The sequence below is a fragment of the Corvus hawaiiensis genome, chromosome 15, assembly GCF_020740725.1.
Source record: "Corvus hawaiiensis isolate bCorHaw1 chromosome 15, bCorHaw1.pri.cur, whole genome shotgun sequence".
Taxonomy (NCBI): Eukaryota; Metazoa; Chordata; class Aves; order Passeriformes; family Corvidae; genus Corvus; species Corvus hawaiiensis.
In genome coordinates, this window is record NC_063227.1 from 6796724 (window position 1) to 6817798 (window position 21075).

The 21075-nt window shown below is 48.4% G+C and overlaps 2 protein-coding genes across 3 annotated transcripts; both read left to right on the forward strand.

Moving 5' to 3' along the window:
* Positions 1-1035: 1035 nt before the first annotated feature.
* DCTN4 (dynactin subunit 4) lies at positions 1036-13341 on the forward strand. Of its 2 annotated transcripts, XM_048319456.1 has the most exons (14): positions 1036-1226; positions 2491-2561; positions 2969-3147; positions 4049-4092; positions 4856-4963; positions 5547-5567; positions 6489-6562; positions 6909-7021; positions 8301-8410; positions 9410-9483; positions 9878-9932; positions 10420-10527; positions 10931-11028; positions 11199-13341. In XM_048319456.1, the coding sequence occupies exons 1-14, from the start codon at positions 1092-1094 to the stop codon at positions 11410-11412; spliced, it is 1404 nt and encodes a 467-aa protein (XP_048175413.1). In that variant the 5' UTR covers positions 1036-1091; the 3' UTR covers positions 11413-13341. The 2 variants fall into 2 exon arrangements, with proteins under 2 accessions (XP_048175413.1, XP_048175414.1); XM_048319457.1 differs by lacking the exon at positions 5547-5567.
* Positions 13342-13552: 211 nt separating this feature from the next.
* Positions 13553-20942, forward strand: RBM22 (RNA binding motif protein 22). The gene is made up of 11 exons (XM_048319455.1): positions 13553-13661; positions 14413-14466; positions 15412-15441; positions 16440-16572; positions 16848-16948; positions 17115-17287; positions 17822-18022; positions 18509-18673; positions 19084-19172; positions 19675-19806; positions 20498-20942. The coding sequence occupies exons 1-11, from the start codon at positions 13608-13610 to the stop codon at positions 20626-20628; spliced, it is 1263 nt and encodes a 420-aa protein (XP_048175412.1). The 5' UTR covers positions 13553-13607; the 3' UTR covers positions 20629-20942.
* The last annotated feature ends 133 nt before the right edge of the window (positions 20943-21075 follow it).

The following is a 21075-nucleotide window of genomic DNA, read 5'->3' on the forward strand; positions in this document are numbered from 1 at the left end:
GCACCTTTCAATCCTGCCTTTTCCCTGGGAAACCTGCTGGATTTCTGGTGGTGGAAAGCCCGACCACATGCTCTCAAGACACCCCTGGCCTCCAGGCACTCCCTGCACAGGCAGCCTCCTCCCTGCCTTCCCAGCAGTGCTCCCTTCCAGCTGCTGCAGTCGGATAAAAAGCATGTGGGGTTTTTATCGCAAGCAGCGACAGATCCTCATGGACAGGGGTTTCCTGTGGAGCTGCAAGCAGTGGGCAGAGGGCAGGGACTGACTCCAGGCACTGTGTGGGGATGGATACTGGGGTGAGGATGGGGGATCCACGCCACAGGCCAGGCTGGCACTGGTGCTTTGGTTGGGGTATCCAGCAGCAAACTGGGGGTGCTTTGCTGATGCCAGCTCTGCCCTCTGCGCACACAGCACAGCATCCACAGACCTCATGCTTTCCTGCCGATCCCATGGCATGGGAACGTTTGTTCTTGTCAGGATCCTGTTTAGCAGACATGAGACTGAAGAGAAACCACCTTTGGGGTGTGAGAAGATCAGCCGCTCTGCTCTGCTCTGGTGAGACGCACCTGGAGCACTGTGTCCAGCTCCGGGCCCCCAGTGTAAGGAGGACACAGAGCTGCTGCAGTGACTCCAGAGGAGGCCACGGAGATGCTTCAAGTGCTGAGCCCCTCTGCTCTGGAGCCAGGCTGGGAGTTCACCTGGAGAAGGCAAGGCTCTGGGGAGACCTCAGAGCCCCTTTCACAGCCTAAAGGGGCTCCAAGAGAGCTGGAGAGGGACTTTGGACAAAAGGCTTGGAGTGACAGAACAAAGGGAGTAGCTTCCCACTGCCAGAGGGCAGGAATAGATATGATACTGGGAAGAAAGCCTCGGTGAGGGCAGTGAGGGCGGTGAGGCATGGCGCAGAGCAGCGGTGGCTGCCCCAGCCCGGGCGATGCTCGGACTCTGTCCGTGCCCGGCCCGGGGCGGGACTGACGCTCCCTCGGGGCCCCTCCCTTGCCCCGCGGGGTCACGTGATCAGCTCGACGCGGTGACGTCAGACGGCGGCGCGGTGACGTCGGGCGGCAGCGGCGCGGCGGAGCCCGCCCGCTCCCAACATGGCGTCTCTGCTGCAATCGGAGCGGGTGCTGTACCTGGTGCGCGGCGAGAAGGAGCTGCGGGCGCCGCTGCCGCAGCTGTACTTCTGCCGCTACTGCAGCGAGCTCCGCTCGCTCGAGTGCGTCTCGCACGAGGTAACGGCGGCCCGGCCGCGCCGCACCCGCGCACCGGGCGGGACTGGGCGGCACCGGGCGGGACGATGCTCTTTCTGCGCGCACCGATTGGGTCGCTCTCCTGCCGCTCACTCTCGTTCTGATTTGCTATTGGCTGTTGGCGCCGCTGGGGGGTGGGCGCAGCGCTGCACGGAGCGCGGCGATAGGCTGCGGGTGACGGGTGGGGCGGTACTTCGCTTTGGATTGGCTGTGCGCGCCTGTCTGTCGGTGGACCTCGGGCTGTGATTGGCTGAGGCGAGCGCACGGGGCGGCTTCCCCTCGTGGGGGATGTGCCCCCCTGAAGGGCCCCGGCCGGGGGAGCGGGGACCCCCCCAAACCTCGGTGGGGCCCGACCGTGGCCGTGGGGACTCCTCACCCCTCGGCGGGTTCCGGCCGGTTGGGTCAAGACACCGCCTCCCACACCCATCCCCATCGGGCCCGGCCGTTGAGGGGCAAGGACACCCCCCTCCCCCCCAGGCACACACCCTCGTTATGCGCTGCGATTTGTGCTGTGGAGGGGTTTCGGCTTGGTAAATTGTCGTAATAAAATCGTTGAAACTGATTTTTTGGAAGCCTGGTTGAGTTAAGAAATTGTGATAGGTTTGGAAAGCCTTGAAAGAATGACTGTGCAGCCCGAATCTCAGAAGAGGCTTCTTAAAGGAAATGTTAAGGCCTCTGAAGAGTGGATTTGTGACCTGGCTGCATCCGTCCTGAATTCACTGTGGTGTGAGCACTGTAGTCATTGTCCGTACCTAGTAGTCAGTTTGCATTCCTCTTCAAGAAGGGGCCCCCAGTCTTGCTGCTGTTGTTTTAACTGAAAAAATTTGTTGTGATAGCAGAGAGATACAAAGCGTTTTCTGAAGTGTGTCTATATCTGACCAGTGTAGCTGCAAAGACAAAATAAACTTAGGTATAAATAGAGAATAAAATGTTAAAACCTCTTGCTCAAGCTGAAAAATGAGATTCTGGTAGCTGCTAAAGGTCAACACCCAGCTGACCTTTTCCCATTTACAAGACAGAGTAGTTTAATCCATTCTGACTTAAGAAACCTTATAATTTATCTTATTAAAGATCAAAATCTGGCTGAGATGGGCTAAGGTTCTGCATACCAAAAAATCCATCAAGCCTTCCCTGGCTTTACCCTGCTGTTGCCAGACACGAATCCTTGTTGGATCGTGTGGCTGTTTGGGCTGTCTGGACAAAGGTGTGCCAGATAACGTGTGTGATGTGACTGTGTCTTCTTCAGGTGGACTCTCACTACTGCCCCAGCTGCCTGGAAAACATGCCTTCAGCTGAAGCCAAGCTGAAAAAGAACAGGTGAAGTTGCTTTGTCTTTTTTATTTCATCAAGGCTCCCTATTTAAAACAGTCCCTTCCCACTTCTGTCTGAAACTCTTCAAAAATTGGACAGCTGCTTGTTATGTTTCAGTCTGTTTCGGGGTATAAGCGTCTTTCTATGAGGTGTCATGTGCTGTTCACTTTTGGGGTTTTTTGATGATCTGGTCTCGTAATACAAAGGTTTTTTAGTATCACATTATGTTTCTCACTGCTGCTGCTCTTATGCTGACTCTGAATCCCTCACGTTCCTGTGATGGCTCTGCTGCCCTTTTTCCCCAGTGCTGTTGCCCAGGAGTTAAAGATCTGTTGGTTTAAGGCTGTTGTGTTTGTCGGGCGCATTTCTCTCAGCCTGGGACCCTTCTCAGAGCCCTGCCTTGTTGTTTGCAGGTGTGCCAACTGCTTTGACTGCCCCTGCTGCATGCACACCCTTTCCACACGGGCCACGAGCATCCCTGCGCCGCTGCCCGACGACCCGGCCAAGACCACCATGAAGAAAGCCTATTACCTGGCCTGTGGCTTCTGCCGCTGGACTTCCCGGGACGTTGGCATGGCAGACAAGTCTGTCGGTAAGGGACAGTCCAAGACAGAAAACTGAGTTACAGCACGAGCCCAGTTTGTGTTTTGAAGGTAACAGATAATCCACCTAGTTCCTGACTGTACTGTAGACTTGATGTCTGTCTAGGATTGGAGTTGTAGTTGGAAATTCACAGGAAATCTCTTTGTTGCTGAAAACTCCTCTGAAGAGCTGAGCTGAGTTAGTGGAATATGTGACCCACTTCCATGCCTGTATTGCATGACTAGTGAGAAGACTGTCAAACTGTTTTAGTCAGTGCACTCTCCCCACAGCTGAGATCTTGTTTGTGTGCTTTCACGGTCTTTGAAGCTGCTCAGACTGACAGCATAAACATCTAATTTATCTTCCATAATTTCTGTTCATTTAGACTTACTCCAGAGTTGCTAGTCAGTGTTTGAACTTGGCTTTTCTCTTCACAAGAGCACTAGAACAAAGCTTTCATCTATTTTTTTGGTATTTGAGATGTACAGAAAATATCTGTCAGGCTCCCAAAGTGGGGTTGAGTAGGCCAAACAGATCCTCTGACTTCCAGTGTTGATGTGACTGAAAATGGAGCCGAGATGCAGAGACAGCAGCAGCCGGTAATGAGACACACATAACCTGCTGCTGAAGTGACTCCTGGGTGCTGTCCTGAGTATGTCTCAAACAGCATTTGTTTAAAAACACAACATAAAAGCTGTCAGAGCTCCTTCAGCCCAAACCTGCCTGTGCAAAGCTTTCAGAGGTGTTTATTTGCACAGACAGGAACTTTGAACAATTACAATGGCAGGCGTAGCAAAATTAGGGCATGTCATATTTTATAAATAACACAAGATAGTTGAGTGTTGGGTGTGATTTTTGTGTGGAATCTGGAAGCCTCCTGTGGACTTTGCTTTTTCTCTTCTCTTGTGCAGCGAGTGGCGGCTGGCAGGAGCCGGAGAATCCTCACACACAGAGGGTGAGTGAACGGGAAGGCTGTACTTGGGCTGAACTACATCAGCCAGAAAGAACTGTTACAGTGTCAGGCCCTCTCAATCACTTTTTCTTCATCTATATAATCCTTCAGATACCAGTTCCAGTTCCTAATCTGCACTTTGACTGAATTCAATGGAGGGAAGGCCTCTTAGAGGCTCCCCTGAGGATATCGCAGTATAAAATCTCCTTTTGAGAAGAAGCTCAGTTGAAACCATCCTATCTAATGGTGCTGTTAAAACACCACTGGTGAATGTGCTGCGTATGTATGTGAAAAAAAGCTGTTTTCCAATCAAGAGTGTGTCTAGGATCTGGAAAACACAACTGCACCTTTAACACCCTTCCCTGTTACCCGTTAGGGCTCCACTCTAAACGTGACCAGCCTTGGGGAGGAGGGGCGAAGATGCTAAAGATGCTGTTTGCTCTGCCAATCCAAATTGCTCAGTTTTGGCCACATGACATTACTCTGTGCAGTCATGGCAAATTCGTGAACAAAGTCGCAGTTGCTGAATTGCTAAGTGAGAATTGGGCACTGCCCTCCAACACACATTATTCCCAAGGGAGAATCAGTTATTTATCCACAGTGTGGGTTAAGACATGTGAAGACACACAGGCTTCTTTAAGCACTTCCTGCAGAATACAGCTGGTACTAGGAACAGAGTGACACAAGTAGCAGGAACCCCAGCTAGTTCACAAGCACATGCTGCAGCTGAGGTGACATTGCTCCCTGTTCCTTTTCCTCCCTCCAGATTAACAAACTGGTTGAGTACTACCAGCAGCTAGCTCAGAAGGAGAAGATCGAGCGGGACAGGAAGAAGCTGGTGCGCCGCCGCAACTACGTTCCCTTGGCCTTCTCGGTGAGCTGGTTGTGCCGTCCTCTCAGAGCAGGAAAAGTGATCCAGAACAGCCTCAGCCTGGAAAATCAGATAGTTGGTAGCACAGTAGGGCTGCCCAGCTTTGGCTAATTGAGGACAACATGAAGAAAATGAGGCTTTCTTTAGGGGTGAATAGTTTTACACTCGCTACTGTGTATTACATTGCCACTCTCTCTGATAGTCCTCCCCAACAGTGCCAGAAGGGTTTACACTTGCCATGCCGCGGAATATGTTCTGCAGCAGTGAAGTGCAGTGCAACTGCAGACACAGTGCCAGTGGCAGCCCTTTCTCAGGACAGTCATCCCACAGCTCAGTGACAGATAGATCAGCATTGTCTGGCACTTCTCTGCATGAAATCTCTACTGAAATTAACCTTAAGACTTGGTTGTGGCTTGAATGACTTCTTTATTGTACCTGGCAGGTAAATGCTCACTTTGTTTAGCTGGGTGACTGCATATGCTTGCTACTTCAATGAACTGTGCTTGCTCTGTGCCCTTGCTTGTGTCTTATGGCTGCATTTTTTGTCTCCGTTGCTACCTGCTGCTATTTTGGGGGCTCTCCACAGCAACACACTATACATGTAGTGGTAAGTCTTTTCACAGTTTCTGCTGGTGTTAAAGCTCTCATGGTACCAACTGAAGGGGAGTAACAGATCCTACACCCTGCCTCAGGGCCTCTGGCTTAGGTGTGCCTAGAACAAACACAGGTGAAGCCTAACTCTTCAGAGGGTAACACTTGTTACAAAAAATATTTTATGTAGGTTTAGAAACAGGGCAATGTCTTTGAGTAAGTATTATACACTTGCAAAGCAGTCCTTCACCAAGCCTGGCCGAGACACAGCTACCTGCTTGGCCAAGGCAAGTGCCACTAACGTTAATCATCTCATCCTTGAAAAATCACCAGAGTAGGCTGATGCTCAGATTTCTCATTTGCTGAGAATTCAGGTTTTCAGCCCTGCCCAGAAGGAAGATGTCTGCCTCCAAGCACCCTGGGTACAGCTCAGCTGTAGAAAGCTGAGGAGTAGCTCAGCTATTCCTGGTGAGAGAGACTTGTAGGTAACGAGGCTTGTAGGAGATTGAACCTTCCAGCTGCTTCAAGTAGTGCTGCAGAGCCTTTCAGATGGATGCACAACCACATCAACCCACTTTTTTTGGCAGCTGAGCTCTCATTCTACACTACTTGACATGGAGCTGCTCGGAAGAGAATATCCAGGGAAAAAGTGTCAGTAGTGCAGGCTGGTGATTTGAGGAAGGAGCAAAAAGCTTTATAAGCAGTAGCCACACACATCTGTCATTCCCCATCTGCAACGCAGTGGGAATTGTTTGTTCCTTGCTAACAGTTGAAGCAGAAAAATGTATCTTAGGAAGCGTTGAATACCTTTTCCTTTTTGCTTTCCTTTGCTTGTACCCCCATGCTTGTCATGCAGCTCAAAAGATGAGTTTGCAGCAGGTCTTTTTGTCCTGTCAGGAAGCAGACCTGAGGGTGACAGTTCCTTTTTTCCTTGTAGGACAAATACGGCCTTGGAACAAGGCTTCAGCGCCAGAGGCCTGGAGCTCCCATCAGTGCCCTCGCTGGACTCTCGTGAGTCTTGGGGTTGGGGTTACCTTTGGGGGGAGGATTGGAGGTGTAGGCAAGAGAGCAGTAAACCAGCTTTAGAAAGATGATAGACAATTAGCAGATAGCAGTGAGAGGAGATTCCTCCTTTCAAGCGCTGGAGCGATGTCAGATCCTTGTGCATCTCTCTGCAGCAGCTCCGGATATTCTGCTTTCTCCCAAGGGGGACAAGTGACTGCTCACACCATTGTTGCAATTATTGTTGTGCAATCTCAGCTCTCGCTGCCTTCTGTGCTACAATGCAGTTACTGCTGTTGCTGTCAGAGCGCACGTGCCCTATTTCATGACTGAGTTGTCCCTTATTTTGCTTTAGCCTGAAAGAAGGAGAAGACCAGAAGGAGATCAAGATTGAGCCAGCTGATGCAGTGGAAGAAGTGGAGCCTCTTCCTGAGGATTACTACACAAGACCAATCAATCTAACAGAAGGTAAAACCTTAATATTCTGTCACTTTTTGGCCTTACTTTTTGTAACAGGGGCATTGCCTACAAGCTTGTGAAGTTCCTAATGATCCAAGTTTCTGGTCATTTTTATGCTGGGATTGAAACACTGGGAAAGACGTGACTTTTTAAATGGTAACTTTGAATGCAGCCTCAGCTTCATGTAGTACACGGAAAGCTCAGAGCCAGAAGGCCTGAAGGGTTATTTAATCTTCTTGCTGGCCTTAATTTCTGTGTGTGTGAAGCATCAACTTTTGGATGGAGAAAAAAGCTGATGTCCTTTATCAAATAACAGCAAGAAATAAGGAAATAGCAGCTGCTGGGGAGCTGGAACCAAAACTGGGCTGGTGAGTAACAATTGCGCACTGCTTTGACATCAGCTTGGAACAGCCTGTGTACACTTGCCAGTTCTTTAGCTGACTCATGGTTTAATCCACAAATACTGTAAATTGATCAGTCAGACTTGGAGTGAACAGGATAAACCAGCAGGTACAGGAGCTATGGTGGGCTTCCAGCTGAGGTGGCTCCAAGTAGAACGGATGTTGTTGGTAGTTCTGCAGGCCTACAAAGTCTGCCAGTATCAATGAATTCATGGAAGGTTTATGGAAAGGGGTAGATCCTCTTGGTCTCCTTTTCTCATGAGACTGTTGGCATTGTGAGTTTGATGCTGGTGAAGAAGACAACTTTTCTGGTTCCCCACAGTGAGGGAAAGGCTGCCAGGTGACTCACTGCCTCTTAGGCACTGGAACAGTGAGGAGCCTGCATTTTGAGAGAAACCCATGGGAGGTTTTGGCCGCTGGGAGTTTCTTGCTTTGGGAACTGTTTTCTCTCATTCTTTGTGTGAGTCTGAGTTACGCAAACCTTGCTAAGAAGCTGTGTATTGTACTCATGCAGCACCCAGCTGTGAGGGTAACAAAGCTGTGAAACTCATTTGCTGTGGTGAGGGAAAGAACTATGTTCTAGATGATTACAAAACTCTTGTTTCCATCCCAGCTCAGCTTTGAAGAGAGATGTGGGTCCCTTGTTTCTCCTGGGCTCTCATGTTACTGTGCCCAGTCAGGGCAGTCCTTTATTCAGCTTTTGCCTTCCTATTCATTGCTAGAAATGTGATAGTTGCCAATGGCTTCTGAATTACGTGGTGCAGGTAAAATTAGGTGTCTTAGAGATGGTGGCAGATCTCCACACAGTTTGAGGTGCATGTGTAGAATCCAGCTCGAGTTTCAGTTCCTGAGACATTTCTTTGTCTTGCTTTCTGCTGTGCTCCCAGTGACGACTCTGCGCCAGCGCCTGCTGCAGCCTGACTTCCAGCCCATCTGTGCTTCCCAGCTCTACCCACGTCACAAGCACCTCCTGATCAAACGCTCGCTGCGCTGCCGGGTAGGGAATTCAATCCAGAAAAGTGCCTTTTCCAGGCTCACAGAACTTGGGTGCTGGGAAATGGGCTGTGTGTTTCTCTTTTAAAAGAAACAGTTCAATGCTTCTGGTTGTTGAAAGTTCTCAGCCAAGTTAGTGGTAACAGCACTAAGGGGGTGAGGGAGGCTGTCACATCTCTGGTGTGATGACAGTTGTGAAAGGGAGACAACACTGTCAAAGATGCATAAGGATACAAAGCTGGCTTGTGCAAGTGCCCTGCCTAGCCAAGGAATCAGAGAAAGCTGCCAGTACAGTCGAAATAAAAAAAAAAGTTTGCTGTTACTAAAGAAAAAAGTCAACAAACAAAATATTAGGGAGTGGCAGTACAGAATACTGAAGATGTCACTAGAGTGGAGGCAGAAAGAGGGTATTTCAGAGAAGCAAAGCAGAGATCTGGGAAGTGAAGACAGGCAGGAGTTAAATCCAAGTTCTGCTGTTGGCTTTCTACATGGCCTTTACTACATGATTTGTTTTCTCAGTCATACAATTTATTTATCTAGTTCCTAAAGTAACAGAGCAATATTCTTGTAGGTATTTAAGATGCAGAATGCTTTGCAAAAGCAGAATATTTTCTCAGAAATAAGTAATGTCAGACTGATCCTGTATTTGAAGAGTAGCCTATGAGGAGAGATCAGGACTTCTAGCTGCTTCATTTTTTTAATGCATTCTGGAGCATAGATCAGAGAGCTTACAGGTATTTGTGCTGCAATCAGTATTCAGGTGTTTTCAAGAATGATTCCAAGTCTTGTGTTTCTGAGGTTGCACAGGTAGTGCTGGGTATGACGTTTTTGGAGTATCAATAGCTGAACACGGTGATGGTTGCATGCACCCCAGGTGGTCTTTGTATGTGCTGTGCTAGAGGCTGTAGTGTCACGGCTGGTGACACAGCGCTTGTGGCTGTGATTCTTCAGTGTGTGACTGCACACTGTGTTTTGGAGCTGACTTAAATACCGTTCTCTCTAGAAATGTGAACATAACCTGAGCAAACCGGAATTCAATCCAACGTCTATCAAATTCAAGATCCAGCTGGTTGCTGTGTAAGTAAGAAACGGGGACTGGGGACATCAACTCCCTGTTCATGCTTAGTTAATGCCTTCTATTTTAATTTCCTTTGACTCTTGCTGTGACCTCTTGGTAGGACTGTGTCATCCCTTGCGATGGTGTAATCACCTTTTTAAATATATTTAGCTTATCTGTAATAGGTTTGCTTGCTGATCTACTAAAGATTTCAGCAGTTTGACAAAAACACTGCACGCTGTGCCAGCCCCAGACTGTAGCCGGGGTTTGTAGGATTGGGGTTATCCAGCAAAAGGACACTTCATTTTTCCTTTTCAGAAAGTTCTAATAGCTCTCTTACCTCCCTTTCCTTCAGGAGGTGTGTTACATACAGCAGCACAGTGCCTCACAGTCATTTGCTCTGTTATTTTGTAGTAACTACATCCCTGAAGTGAGAATCATGTCTATTCCCAACCTGCGCTACATGAAGGTCAGTAGCTTTCCCAGAAATGTCTTAGGCTGAGACATAGCCAGGAGCTGTGAATGTGGGATCCTTTTGGAAGATGACATGGTGTGATGATTGTTCCCTGAGGGCTCCACTCACTCCGTTTAGCGGGTGCAGGGTTCAAGGGAGTGGCCAGGGTAACACTGCATGTACTTGTCACTGCAGCAGTAGATTGCTGTGCCATGTGACATCTAGCATCACAAGCACTTGCCAGTGTCTGAAGAATAAAAGGTGTGGAATTGAGATCTCAGCTAGACTCCCAAAATACATATTTCTTATATTATGAAAGAGTTTTGCATGGCATTGGTGCCTTTTTTACTGGGGTGGGGGGGCGGTGGTTGCTATCCATCCATTGAGAGGATGTGATGCAATTTTTGAAGGTGTTGATCAGTCAGAGAAGATGGAGGTGCTTACAGTAACAATGAGTTCTAGCACAATTGCTTTGTGAACTGTGATTCCTGAATCTCCCCAGGAGAGCCAAGTCCTTCTGACTCTGACTAATCCTGTGGAGAGCATCACACATGTCACATTGCTGGAGTGTGAGGAGGGAGACCCTGATAACATCAACAGCACTGCCAAGGTATTGATTGTACCCTCCTGCTGTGTAAGCCCAAGCCCCTTCCAGGGTTTACCACTCCCATTTGTCCTTCACAGGCCACACTTTTTATATGTCCTTCAACCCCTGCCAGCTGTGCTGCGTTTCCCTCCTTGGAGCTTAAATGACTGTCACCAATGCAAACAGCTGCTCATTAAGCATTTTGAAATTGTGTCTGTTCATGGGTATCCAAAACTCAAGGGAGAAATTTATTATTTCACTGGCAGGGTGGTAATCAGGTGGTCCTGGAGCAGAGAAAAGCTGAGGATGAATCACTTTTCTGTTAAACTGTAGTAAAGCAGACCTCAGAAGAGGAGAGCCCTCTCTGCTGGCAGTGTAGCTGGTGATCAGTGCTGAAAGGCTTCTTTCACTCCATGCTCTGTTTCAGGTGGCAGTTCCTCCCAAGGAGCTTATTCTGGCTGGCAAAGATGCTGCAGCAGAATATGATGAGCTGGCAGAGCCTCAAGACTTCCAGGATGACCCTGAGTGAGTGTCCTGTGGGGATCCTCTCCCTTAAAAACTTGGTTCTTTGAGTAACTCACTCTCCTCCTGTCTGTCTTCAGTGTGGTTTGGGTTCCTCTGAGAGCATTGTTCCACTTGGAACAATGCTTTGAGAGCTTGGCTGACCCAGTGTTCCTCTGTGTTCTGCCTTGCAGTGTTATTGCCTTCAGAAAAGCCAATAAGGTGGGAGTTTTCATCAAGGTCACCCCACAGAAAGAAGAGGGCGAAGTGACCGTGAGTTTCAAGATGAAGCATGAGTTCAAAAACCTCACTGCTCCCATCCGGCCCAACGAGGAAGGCGACCACACCTCGGAGGTGATCTGGCTCACCCATCACGTGGAGCTCAGCCTCGGCCCCGTGCTCCCGTAGCGGCTCCCAGCGCTTGCTCCCGACGGCTGGATGGACTGGCACCCTGAGAAAGCACCTGGTGAAAGGTTCTGCCAGAGCTCCTTTGTGATGTGTGGGTGTGCCACGGCAGCCCAGCCACCAGGAGGGGGCTGAGGCTGCCGTGGTTTGGGCTGGTTTGTTCTCTCCCCTTGTCGTAGTGCCCACTAACCACCACTCCGCTTCCCCTCACTGCCACAGGCTAGAGTAACTTGCAGCACGTGTTAGAGCACAGAGAAAGATCTCCTTTTCTCCAGGTTTGCACTGAATTTGGCTTTGTCAACAGATAATTAGGGCTGAATTTGGATTTATCAGCAGAAAAGAACCCGTACTGGTTTTTTTCTCCATGTCAGCCCACAAACCTGATGTTTCATACCCAATAATGAACAACTTCTCTTTCACACAGAGCTATGCCCTTCCCAGACAAACATTTTAAGGAGTGTCCCTGCCTTCTGCATTCTGGCAAGTTACTGCCAGCAGCACGATCTTTTCTTTTGGTTTTCTGCTTCCTCATAGGATACCTCAACTGTGGGGGCTGGGCCGTAGAGCCCTACCCCTCTGGCATATGTAGCTTGCTTAGCCGAGGTGGCAGATGTGTTTTCACAAAGGAGTTGATCAGTTTGCCTTTAAACATAGTGTACTGTAGTGTTCATGGATCTGACTGGCAGCCAAGCCTGCCATCAGCCCGCTGTGTCTCAGCTGGATGTTGGCAGCAGGATGTGCTGCAAGCTGGGAATTCAGGTTCTGCTGCAGCTCTTGACTGAGGCAGGAATGCTCCAGAGAGGCTCTCTGGCAGTCTTCAGCTCAATAAATGTTGTGTTGCTAGGGATTGTAGTGATGAGGGTATGAAACCTGGAGAGTTAGTATTAGTTGTGGTAATCATAAAGCTACAGCGGTGACTTGGGTTCATAATCTTTGTTTTTCCAGTTGGGGTGGGTGGGAGGGAGGTGTAAAGGTGGAAACTCATTATATGTTAACTACACACACTGTACCAGAAGGTCATTTACCCGGGGTGTAATTTGGCTGCAGTCCAAGCTAAAATGGGTGATTAAGAGCTGTGTATCCAGGAGACTGAATTACCAGTAAGTGCATGGCTAGTGCAGGCAGGTGAGATGGCTCTTCCTGCAGAGCATTCCCACTTCAGACGTTGACCTTTGTTAAACATTTCTGAGGGACTTTGACGTGCTGCTGTGCTGGGAAAGGCTTGAATACCAGCCAGCCACAGCAGTGTCACTCGAGATGCTTGTGCCATGGCTCTGCCAGCCTGGATTTGTGAATTCTCTGCATGGAGGGGCAGGGTGAGGCTGCCTGCTCTCTGGGGGGTGATGCAGCACCCCAGAACATCTCCCTTAGCGCAAGAAACCTGCCGTGGTGTGCTGGAGGGGCTCCCACCTCACAGCCCCGACCCTGCAGCAGGTCTCAAAGCGGCGAGGCATCACGTTTACAACTCTGTGTAGGTGACACACAGATGTACAGCATGAGATTGAGACTTGTAGTTAGTAGTTAATGTGTAGTGCTAGTGCCTGCTGCAGCTTTCCCTGTCTGGATAACAAAGCACTTCACCTCTGGCCACAACTTTTCCTGTTCAGTAGCCAAAACAGCTGCTGCACTTGCAACACAGCCACAGAAAGACCTTCCAGGACCCAAGCCTTGAGGTGTGCCTGGGACTGCAGTTTGCTGCAGGCCAACGTGACCTGCACCCTTCTCACTAGAAACAAAAGGTGCATTGGGTTGTGGCGTTCTGAGCGCTCTGATGAGCTCGGCGAGCTGTTTTTCCCCCTCCCTGTAGGTGCTGTAGGCAATAGGAAAGGTAGTGGCGTCTCCCTGCCTCTGTCCCCGCTCCCTGACAGGTGCCTGTTGCCTTATGCTTGACGTCGTGTAGTGACCTTCAATAAAACACACGTGGCTCTCGGATTCTCTGCGCTGGCTCTTATTCGAAAACAATCATTATTCAAACAAAACAAAAAGCGGACCTCCCCCGTCTTTTCGCAATGGTCTCGTCCCCGAGCTCCCCCCCCTTCTCGGTGCCTGTGGTCTCGCCCGTTGAGCTGTGCCTGGAGCGCCCCTTGCGGCCGCGCGCTGTGACGTCATCGCTCCTTCAGCCCGCCTTTTCCGTCACGGCGCTGGTGGAAGTGGCGTCACTTCCGGCCGCCGCCTGCCGGCAGTGGAGCGGAGCCGCCATGTCCACATCGCTGGGCTCCAACACCTACAACCGGCAGAACTGGGAGGATGCGGTGAGCGGGGGCGGCGGCGAAGGGCCGGGACAGCCGGGACGAGCGGGCCTGGGCCGGCGGGGCCCTGCTGCGCTGCGGGAGCATGTGTGGCGGCAAGGCCGCGGAGGCGAGGAGAATGCGGGGAGGGCGGCCTCGGGCCTGGGACCGTCCCGCGGGACCCGCCACTTGCCCTGCGGACCCGCCACTTGCCCTGGGGACCCGCCACTTGCCCTGGGGACGTGCAGTTCTGCCGCCCGGGAGGGCTCAGCCGCCGCTCCCCGGCCCCTCCTTACGGCGCGGAGGGAACAAGCTGCTGTGCCGGCCCTTCCCCCGCGCCGCGGTTCGGGGCTGTGGCGGCTCGGAGCCCTTCCGGCGCTGCGCGGGCTGAGCTGGGCCCCTCGTGTGCCCGTGGCCGCGTCCCTTCGAGCTGAAGCATCTCCTGAGCGGGCCCAGTGCAGACAATCGCTGCTGAGGGATAAGGGGGGCGGTGTCAGCTGCTGCGGTCCGTGCACTGACAGGTTCAGATCTCAAGAACACGCTTTTTGTTTGTTTATTCTAAGTTTTACTTAAAGCTACAATAGCCAGCAGATTATCATTCTATAATAGTTTGGGCCTGGGTCGTGTCTTGCAGCTCTCACGGTGTCTTTGAATCCATTTGTAACTTTTAATTTGTTTGATGAGTTAAACTAGAACATTTCTCAGAGTGTGACTTGAATGCTGTTGTGATGGCAGAGCTTGTTAAAAATTCCTGATTTCTTCTTGCTCGATTCAGGACTTCCCTATCCTGTGCCAGACATGTCTTGGAGAAAATCCCTATATTCGGATGGTATGTGCCTGTTGGACCCTGCAGTCCTTCCCTCTGTCTGTGGTGGCCCTAAAACTGTGGGTTGGGGACTAAAATAGGGCTGGGTACAAGAGGAGATGCTGAAGTGAACACACACTCCTGAATAGCTGGTTCTGCACAACAGGATCTGGTTCCAGCTATTGCTGGTGTGTAATACCATGGTTAGGGGTGTGATTATAGAACAAATCAATCAAAAAGGAGAGGAAGATGACACAGTCCAGTGTCTGGAGTTCAGGAAATAATAGTCAATGAAGTTTTAGTATTGGCAAACTCCAACATGGAGAGCTGTGAGCTGCTGAAATACTAATCAGCACAATTTCTAAAATGTGACAAACACACACCTCTAAAATTCAGTTAAAGGTGACTTATGAAGATAGTTTAAGTTCCTGTTTGTTTTCCTTGGTTTCCTCTCTGCAGGGTGAGTCAGTCCATGTTATGTTGCTTTTCTCTGCCTGGCCTGGTTGCCTGTGACCTACATTGACATGATCTGCTTCACATTTGTGTTCCACAAAGTTTCCTGAGAGAGATTGTGTTGTTCTTATGAAACATAACCCTAATGCTAGTATAGGTGATATTTCAAAACCTGTTTGTTTTCATGGGCTTCTTTCATGTCCCATCATCTTTCCTTAAAAAGAGCTGTTAATGCTCCTTTTCGTTCTCACCTTCCATCAGTACAGAAGGTGGGACTTAAAATACTCTGTTTTTAATGAATGTTTCTAAACCAAAAGTGTATTGAAAGTATTTAGGATTGGGTTTTTTTTGTCCTGTTGACTTTCCAAGGGGTAAGCCAAATACACAGGGGTGAGTGAGTCTAAATGCAGCATAATTATGAAAAACCTACTCTGTTACAGTGTCAATGATATGTTTTATGTTTTATGTTGAATTGATATTTCATGTTTTCTTTTACTGTTTTTTATTATATTTCAGACCAAAGAAAAATATGGGAAAGAATGCAAGGTATGTTTGTGTCTTTTGAGGAAAGAATGTCAAAATAGGTGCGATCTAGGAATAATACATTTTAATGATTAAAAACCTGTCAGCTTCAGAAGAGTGCTTATCTGGGTTAACTTAAAATGTTTATGTAACTCCATACATTTTTAGGTCAGTCTACTTGGCTTGTTAGACAAAGTCAGTTGGTCCTAAAATAGTAAAATTATGGAGCATATCCTAAGTCTGTCTAAACAATCTTCACGTTTATCAGAATGAGGTTTTGTGAATACTGTTGTACTGTATTTGAAGTTCCTTCAGCATCTTAAATGATCTGTGTTTTCTTGTGCAAGTCTGTCGTTTTTACTCAAAAGTGCAAAATACCTGGAGTTTGGGTTCTGCTGTGCATATGTTATTCATGGCTACGTGGTGATTTGTGTAGGTTGTCTAAAAGCCACGGTTATTTCCAAGAGCAGGAAATACTCAGTATTGCCTGGACTGAGGGAAATTAAAGGAGGGTTTTGCCCTTTTATCACTTTTCGTCTGAGGTAGAGAGAAGGTATATGTTGAAATCTGTACAGATTGAGATTGTATTATGTGCTCAAGCTGTACATGCAGAGGAAGCAGATGCATCATTCCATGAGATGAGAGGGAGCATCACTCTTCTGGACCAAAGATCTCATAACCTCTCCTGGGTTGCTGCTGTGCTGGTGCCTGATGTATCCATCATTGTAATTCATCTCTAGAAGCTCCACACTGACATCACCTGGCATCAAAGAGAATTTCTGTGTCTTTGAGTAGATCTGCACTCGGGTTATTGTGATAAATACAAAGAAAAACAACAAGAAAAAGAACTTCCCTAAAATTTTCTCTTGTCAAAGTAAAGCCCCAAACAGAAACAAGTATTTCCTGAGCTCTGTGTCTTAGCTTTAGGACAAAGAAGTTGTATTTACGGTTTGAAGAGGCTGGGTGAGTTTGGAGTTTGTTTCCATGCAAGAAGCAGAAGCTGTGTTGTCTTTCTGTCCCAGATTTGTGCCAGGCCTTTCACAGTGTTCCGCTGGTGCCCCGGGGTGCGGATGCGCTTCAAGAAGACAGAAGTGTGCCAGACCTGCAGCAAGCTGAAGAACGTCTGTCAGACCTGCCTGCTGGACCTGGAATATGGTGTGTACCCAAAAACCTGATCCAAGACAAGGAGCTGCCCTCTGAAATGGGATGTGGTGAAATGACTTTAAATGTGTGCATGTAACTGGCACTGGACAGCCTTTGAGAAGAACAGGTCTTGGTGGTCATGTCTCTTCAGAGGTTCAAGGGCAGAGTGGTTTCCCTGAGCAGCAGATGAGTTATCTGTGGTCACTGCAGGTTGCAGAAATCACTGTTTCTGCTCTTTCAGCTTGTTCTTCATATGGATTTGTTGGGGGTTTTTTGTTTCATTTTAGGTTTGCCTATCCAAGTCCGGGATGCAGGACTCTCCCTTAAAGATGAAATGCCTAAATCTGATGTGAACAAAGAATACTACACCCAGAACATGGAGCGAGAGGTAAGTGTAGCCATGATCATGCTTTTTGTGTGGCTGCGTGTGGGGAGGAAAGGGGAGCAATGACCTAGCTTCTCTTAAAATCACTTTTAATCAGAATGCTCTGATTCTGTGCATTAGTGTTCAGTGCTGATACACACATAATTATTTGCGTTCTACCTGCTTTTAGATAGCCAATTCTGATGGCACTAGACCAGTTGGTGCACTAGGAAAAGCTACTTCTACCAGTGACATGCTGCTGAAGCTGGCCCGAACCACTCCCTACTACAAACGCAACCGTCCTCACATCTGTTCCTTCTGGGTAAAAGGGGAGTGCAAGAGAGGAGAGGAGTGTCCGTACAGGTACAGACACAGCTTGAACAGTCAATCTGTTCACCACAGTCAGATGCTGCTTCCCTTGGAGATGCTGCAGTGGGCAGGAGACACACTACAGTGATTGGAGTCAGGGCAAAACTTGCATCCAGTGCCAGAAAATGAATCTCTGTGGTGGCAGGTTGGTTTGTAAGAAGTTGGCTGTGTGATTTGCCAAAGCAGTGACTGCAGCTCTTCTCTTGTGTAGTTCATTTTTCCCCTTCATGGCATCAGTCCCCTCAAGCAGAGATCTTTGTATTTGAACAAGAGGGTGTTTCAAACCCAGCTCTTGTGTTATGCAGTGCTGGGTGTTGAGCTGTCTGAAGTGCCATTCATTCAGAACTTGATGCAGTCCTGGCTGCAGTTGAAGTTTTCAGGGCTTTGTTCCATTTTGGCATGTTTATGTGGACAGGGTTAAGGATATAATTGACCTGAGGCCTTGAGAAGGGAAACTGGCAGCTGCAGTCATTTTAATCCGTTCAGTCATCCCCAATGCTATAAAATCCTATGTTTATTGAACCTTAGACATGAGAAACCTACAGATCCAGACGATCCTCTGGCTGACCAGAACATCAAAGATCGTTACTATGGAATTAATGATCCTGTGGCTGACAAACTTCTGAAACGAGCATCAACCATGCCTCGTCTAGATCCTCCTGAAGACAAGACTATTACTACACTGTATGTTGGAGGGCTTGGAGATACCATCACTGAATCAGATCTCAGGTGTGTTGGTGAATTTGTATTGCCCTTGCCTTTTTGTTTGACACTTTGATAACAGCTCTTCAAGTGAGGAACAAAAATAAATCTGGCTTTCAGTTTTTCTTAATGGGGAACTGGTTGGTGGGCAGGTGCAGAGGAGTGCCAGCTTGTTGGAGAACAAACAGGCACATTTCAAATGCTTTGATTGAAATCTATTTCTTTTAAAGATGAGTCATCCTTCTGAGCTGTTTGGGATAGTGTGTAACCCTTTTTACAAGGAAGTTCTGTATCCTCTAGCTACCTACTGAGAGAAGCTGGTGCAGAGCTTTTATTGCTTCGTAATTGCGCAGAGGGCTAATTATGATTAATTGATTGATCCTTGATTTCTAATGATTAGATTGAAGAGGAGGTGGAGAAGAGAAAGTTTCTGAGCATACCTCTATTTCACCTGCCCTGCACTCTGTGACTAGGGGGAGTGGGGAATCATAGTCAATTTTTTTCCCCACGCAGAAATCACTTCTACCAGTTTGGGGAGATCCGGACGATAACGGTGGTGCAGAGGCAGCAATGTGCTTTCATCCAGTTTGCCACCAGACAGGCTGCAGAGGTGGCTGCTGAGAAATCCTTCAACAAACTCATCGTCAACGGCCGCAGGCTCAACGTCAAATGGGGAAGGTGAGTGTAGGGGGAAGAAGCCTGGAGGATGCAAGGTTCTTTTCTCTGTTTACAGTCTTGATGAGCAGGATTGGCTATTATGCAGAAGTAGTTACTTGTTTGGTAAATAATTGGGGTCCTCTTGCATTTTGGTTTTCTTTTTACACTGGGATCTGGGTTGGAGATAACACAAGTAGCATAAGGGATTTCTTGGTTGAGGATTATGGATGAGTTTTGGTAGCTTTGTTCCTAGTCCATCTCCTGTAGGCACTGTTTGCAAACTTGGTGCCATCTGTCTGATGTTCTGTGAGTTTTTCATCTTTGGCCTGAAGAAATGGATCTGGAATAGATAATGTGAAACCACTGTGGTGTAAATATCTCCTTATCCTGCTTTTCTTATCTTTATTCTCAAACTTCTGTCTGTTTTTCAGGTCCCAGGCAGCAAGAGGAAAAGAAAAGGACAAGGAAGGCACTACAGAATCCGGGATAAAGCTGGAGCCAGTTCCAGGGCTTCCTGGAGGTAAGGGAGTTGTATTAATCTCTGAAACACTTAATGCTGACCCACTTCCATGAGCAAGGCTGCTGTTAAACTTCTGGGAGCAGTGACACCTCAGGATGTTAGAGGCAGTGGTGAGCCCAGAGCAGTTAAAGCAGGTTTGCAGCAGATCCAGCTGGATGGGAGATGAGTTTTGTCTAGGAGCAAATCCTTGATGAAAAGAGAGTTCTTTATGTGATGAGTGAAAAGTTAAAGATGAACTCAACTTAGGTCAGAGATACTGGCAACCCACACTTTTTAGAAGTCTTCTTAGTCCACTGGGCGATGATGGAAAAAGCAAAGCTGGTTTCAGATGAAGGAAATTGGTAACTGGGGTTTCAGGGCAGTTCTGCTTTGCACTCCAGTTCATACATGCAACATGCGTTTTTCCCTTTTGAAAGCATGGGTTGTGCTCCCTCTCTGGAGGCAGACCCTCTGCTTGTCTTGCCTGAGAGGTTTTCCATAGCTGTATGTACTTTCTCTGCAGCCCTCCCCCCTCCTCCAGCTGCAGAAGAGGAGGCTTCTGCAAATTACTTCAATCTACCTCCAAGTGGTCCTTCTGCCGTGGTGAACATTGCCCTGCCACCTCCTCCTGGCATCGCTCCACCACCGCCTCCAGGTACTTGTGTTTCCTGCTCAAGTGGGGGTGTGAAATTCAGTGTTAGATGGTCTCTTCCTCCTTGCCAGGCCGTGCTGCAGCACTGATGCATGCCCTGAGCTGATTTTCCTCATCCGTGATCACACAGTGTAAACGGATGATCTAAACTGAGCTGTCAGCACAGTTTAATTAAACTGAGCTGCCTGTTGTGGTTGGTATTTGCTTGCAAATTCCCAGGCATGTTGGAGATCCCTGTTACTGGTACTGAGACCTACTCAGTGCTTTTGCTGGCTGTGTAAATGCCACATTAACCCAGACTTCAAAGGGTAATTTTGCAGCTGTTTGAATGCCAGCGTGTCCTTGGCTCTCTGTATATCTATCCAGAGATGCTTTTATTTTTTAATGGAATTTTGGACTCTTGTGAATGCATTTGCTCTGCTCTGTGGTTGAGTAGAAAACATTCAGATGGGTATTACAGACACCTGCCTGGTTCCCCCACCAGCTTTTATCTGTGAGTAAGGATGGGTATTGGGTAGGGATTGCCCCTAGTTGTACTGAAAAGAGGGGCAGGAGTTCAGGGAAGATGGGAGGTGTGCACATTTGTGAGGCACAGCTGTCAGCTAGCTGTGGTGTCAGTACTTTGAAGCAGCAGTACACACACACACTGGGTTTTCTGTTGCTTTGCCTGAAGCTGCCAACTCTGTTTCTGCAGGTTTCGGACCACACATGTTCCACGCCATGGGACCCCCACCTCCCTTCATGAGAGCCCCAGGCCCCATCCACTACCCATCCCAGGATCCCCAGAGGATGGGTGCCCACGCAGGAAAGCACAGCAGCCCCTAGCACATCCTGCCACCGTCGTCCTTGAAGTAAATGTTATTTTCTAGTTACCATGGTAGCACGATATGTTGAGCTGTGGGTGAGCTAGAGACGCCTTATTTCCCTGCTTGCAGCCACAGGGCAAGCTGAGCTCCGTGTCTCCGCTTATAATTGAATTCTTGATACGTCCCAGGTCTTTCTATTAGTGTGGGGGGTGGGTGGGGGACAGACAGAAGGGTTGTCGGAGGTCTGTGGGTCTGGGGGTACCAGAATTACAGTGCTGTCTGTGTATCCCATTGGCACACTTTTGAAATAAACTTCTGGAAAAACAAAACTAAGCGCTTTTCAAGCCCGTTGATACCCTCAGTCAGAAGGTTATGGACTGTTAAAATGTAACCAGAGACTCTTCTCTATCAGATAACTAATGACATATTATTCTAATGAGGTATTAAACCAGGACTGAGTAAGAGT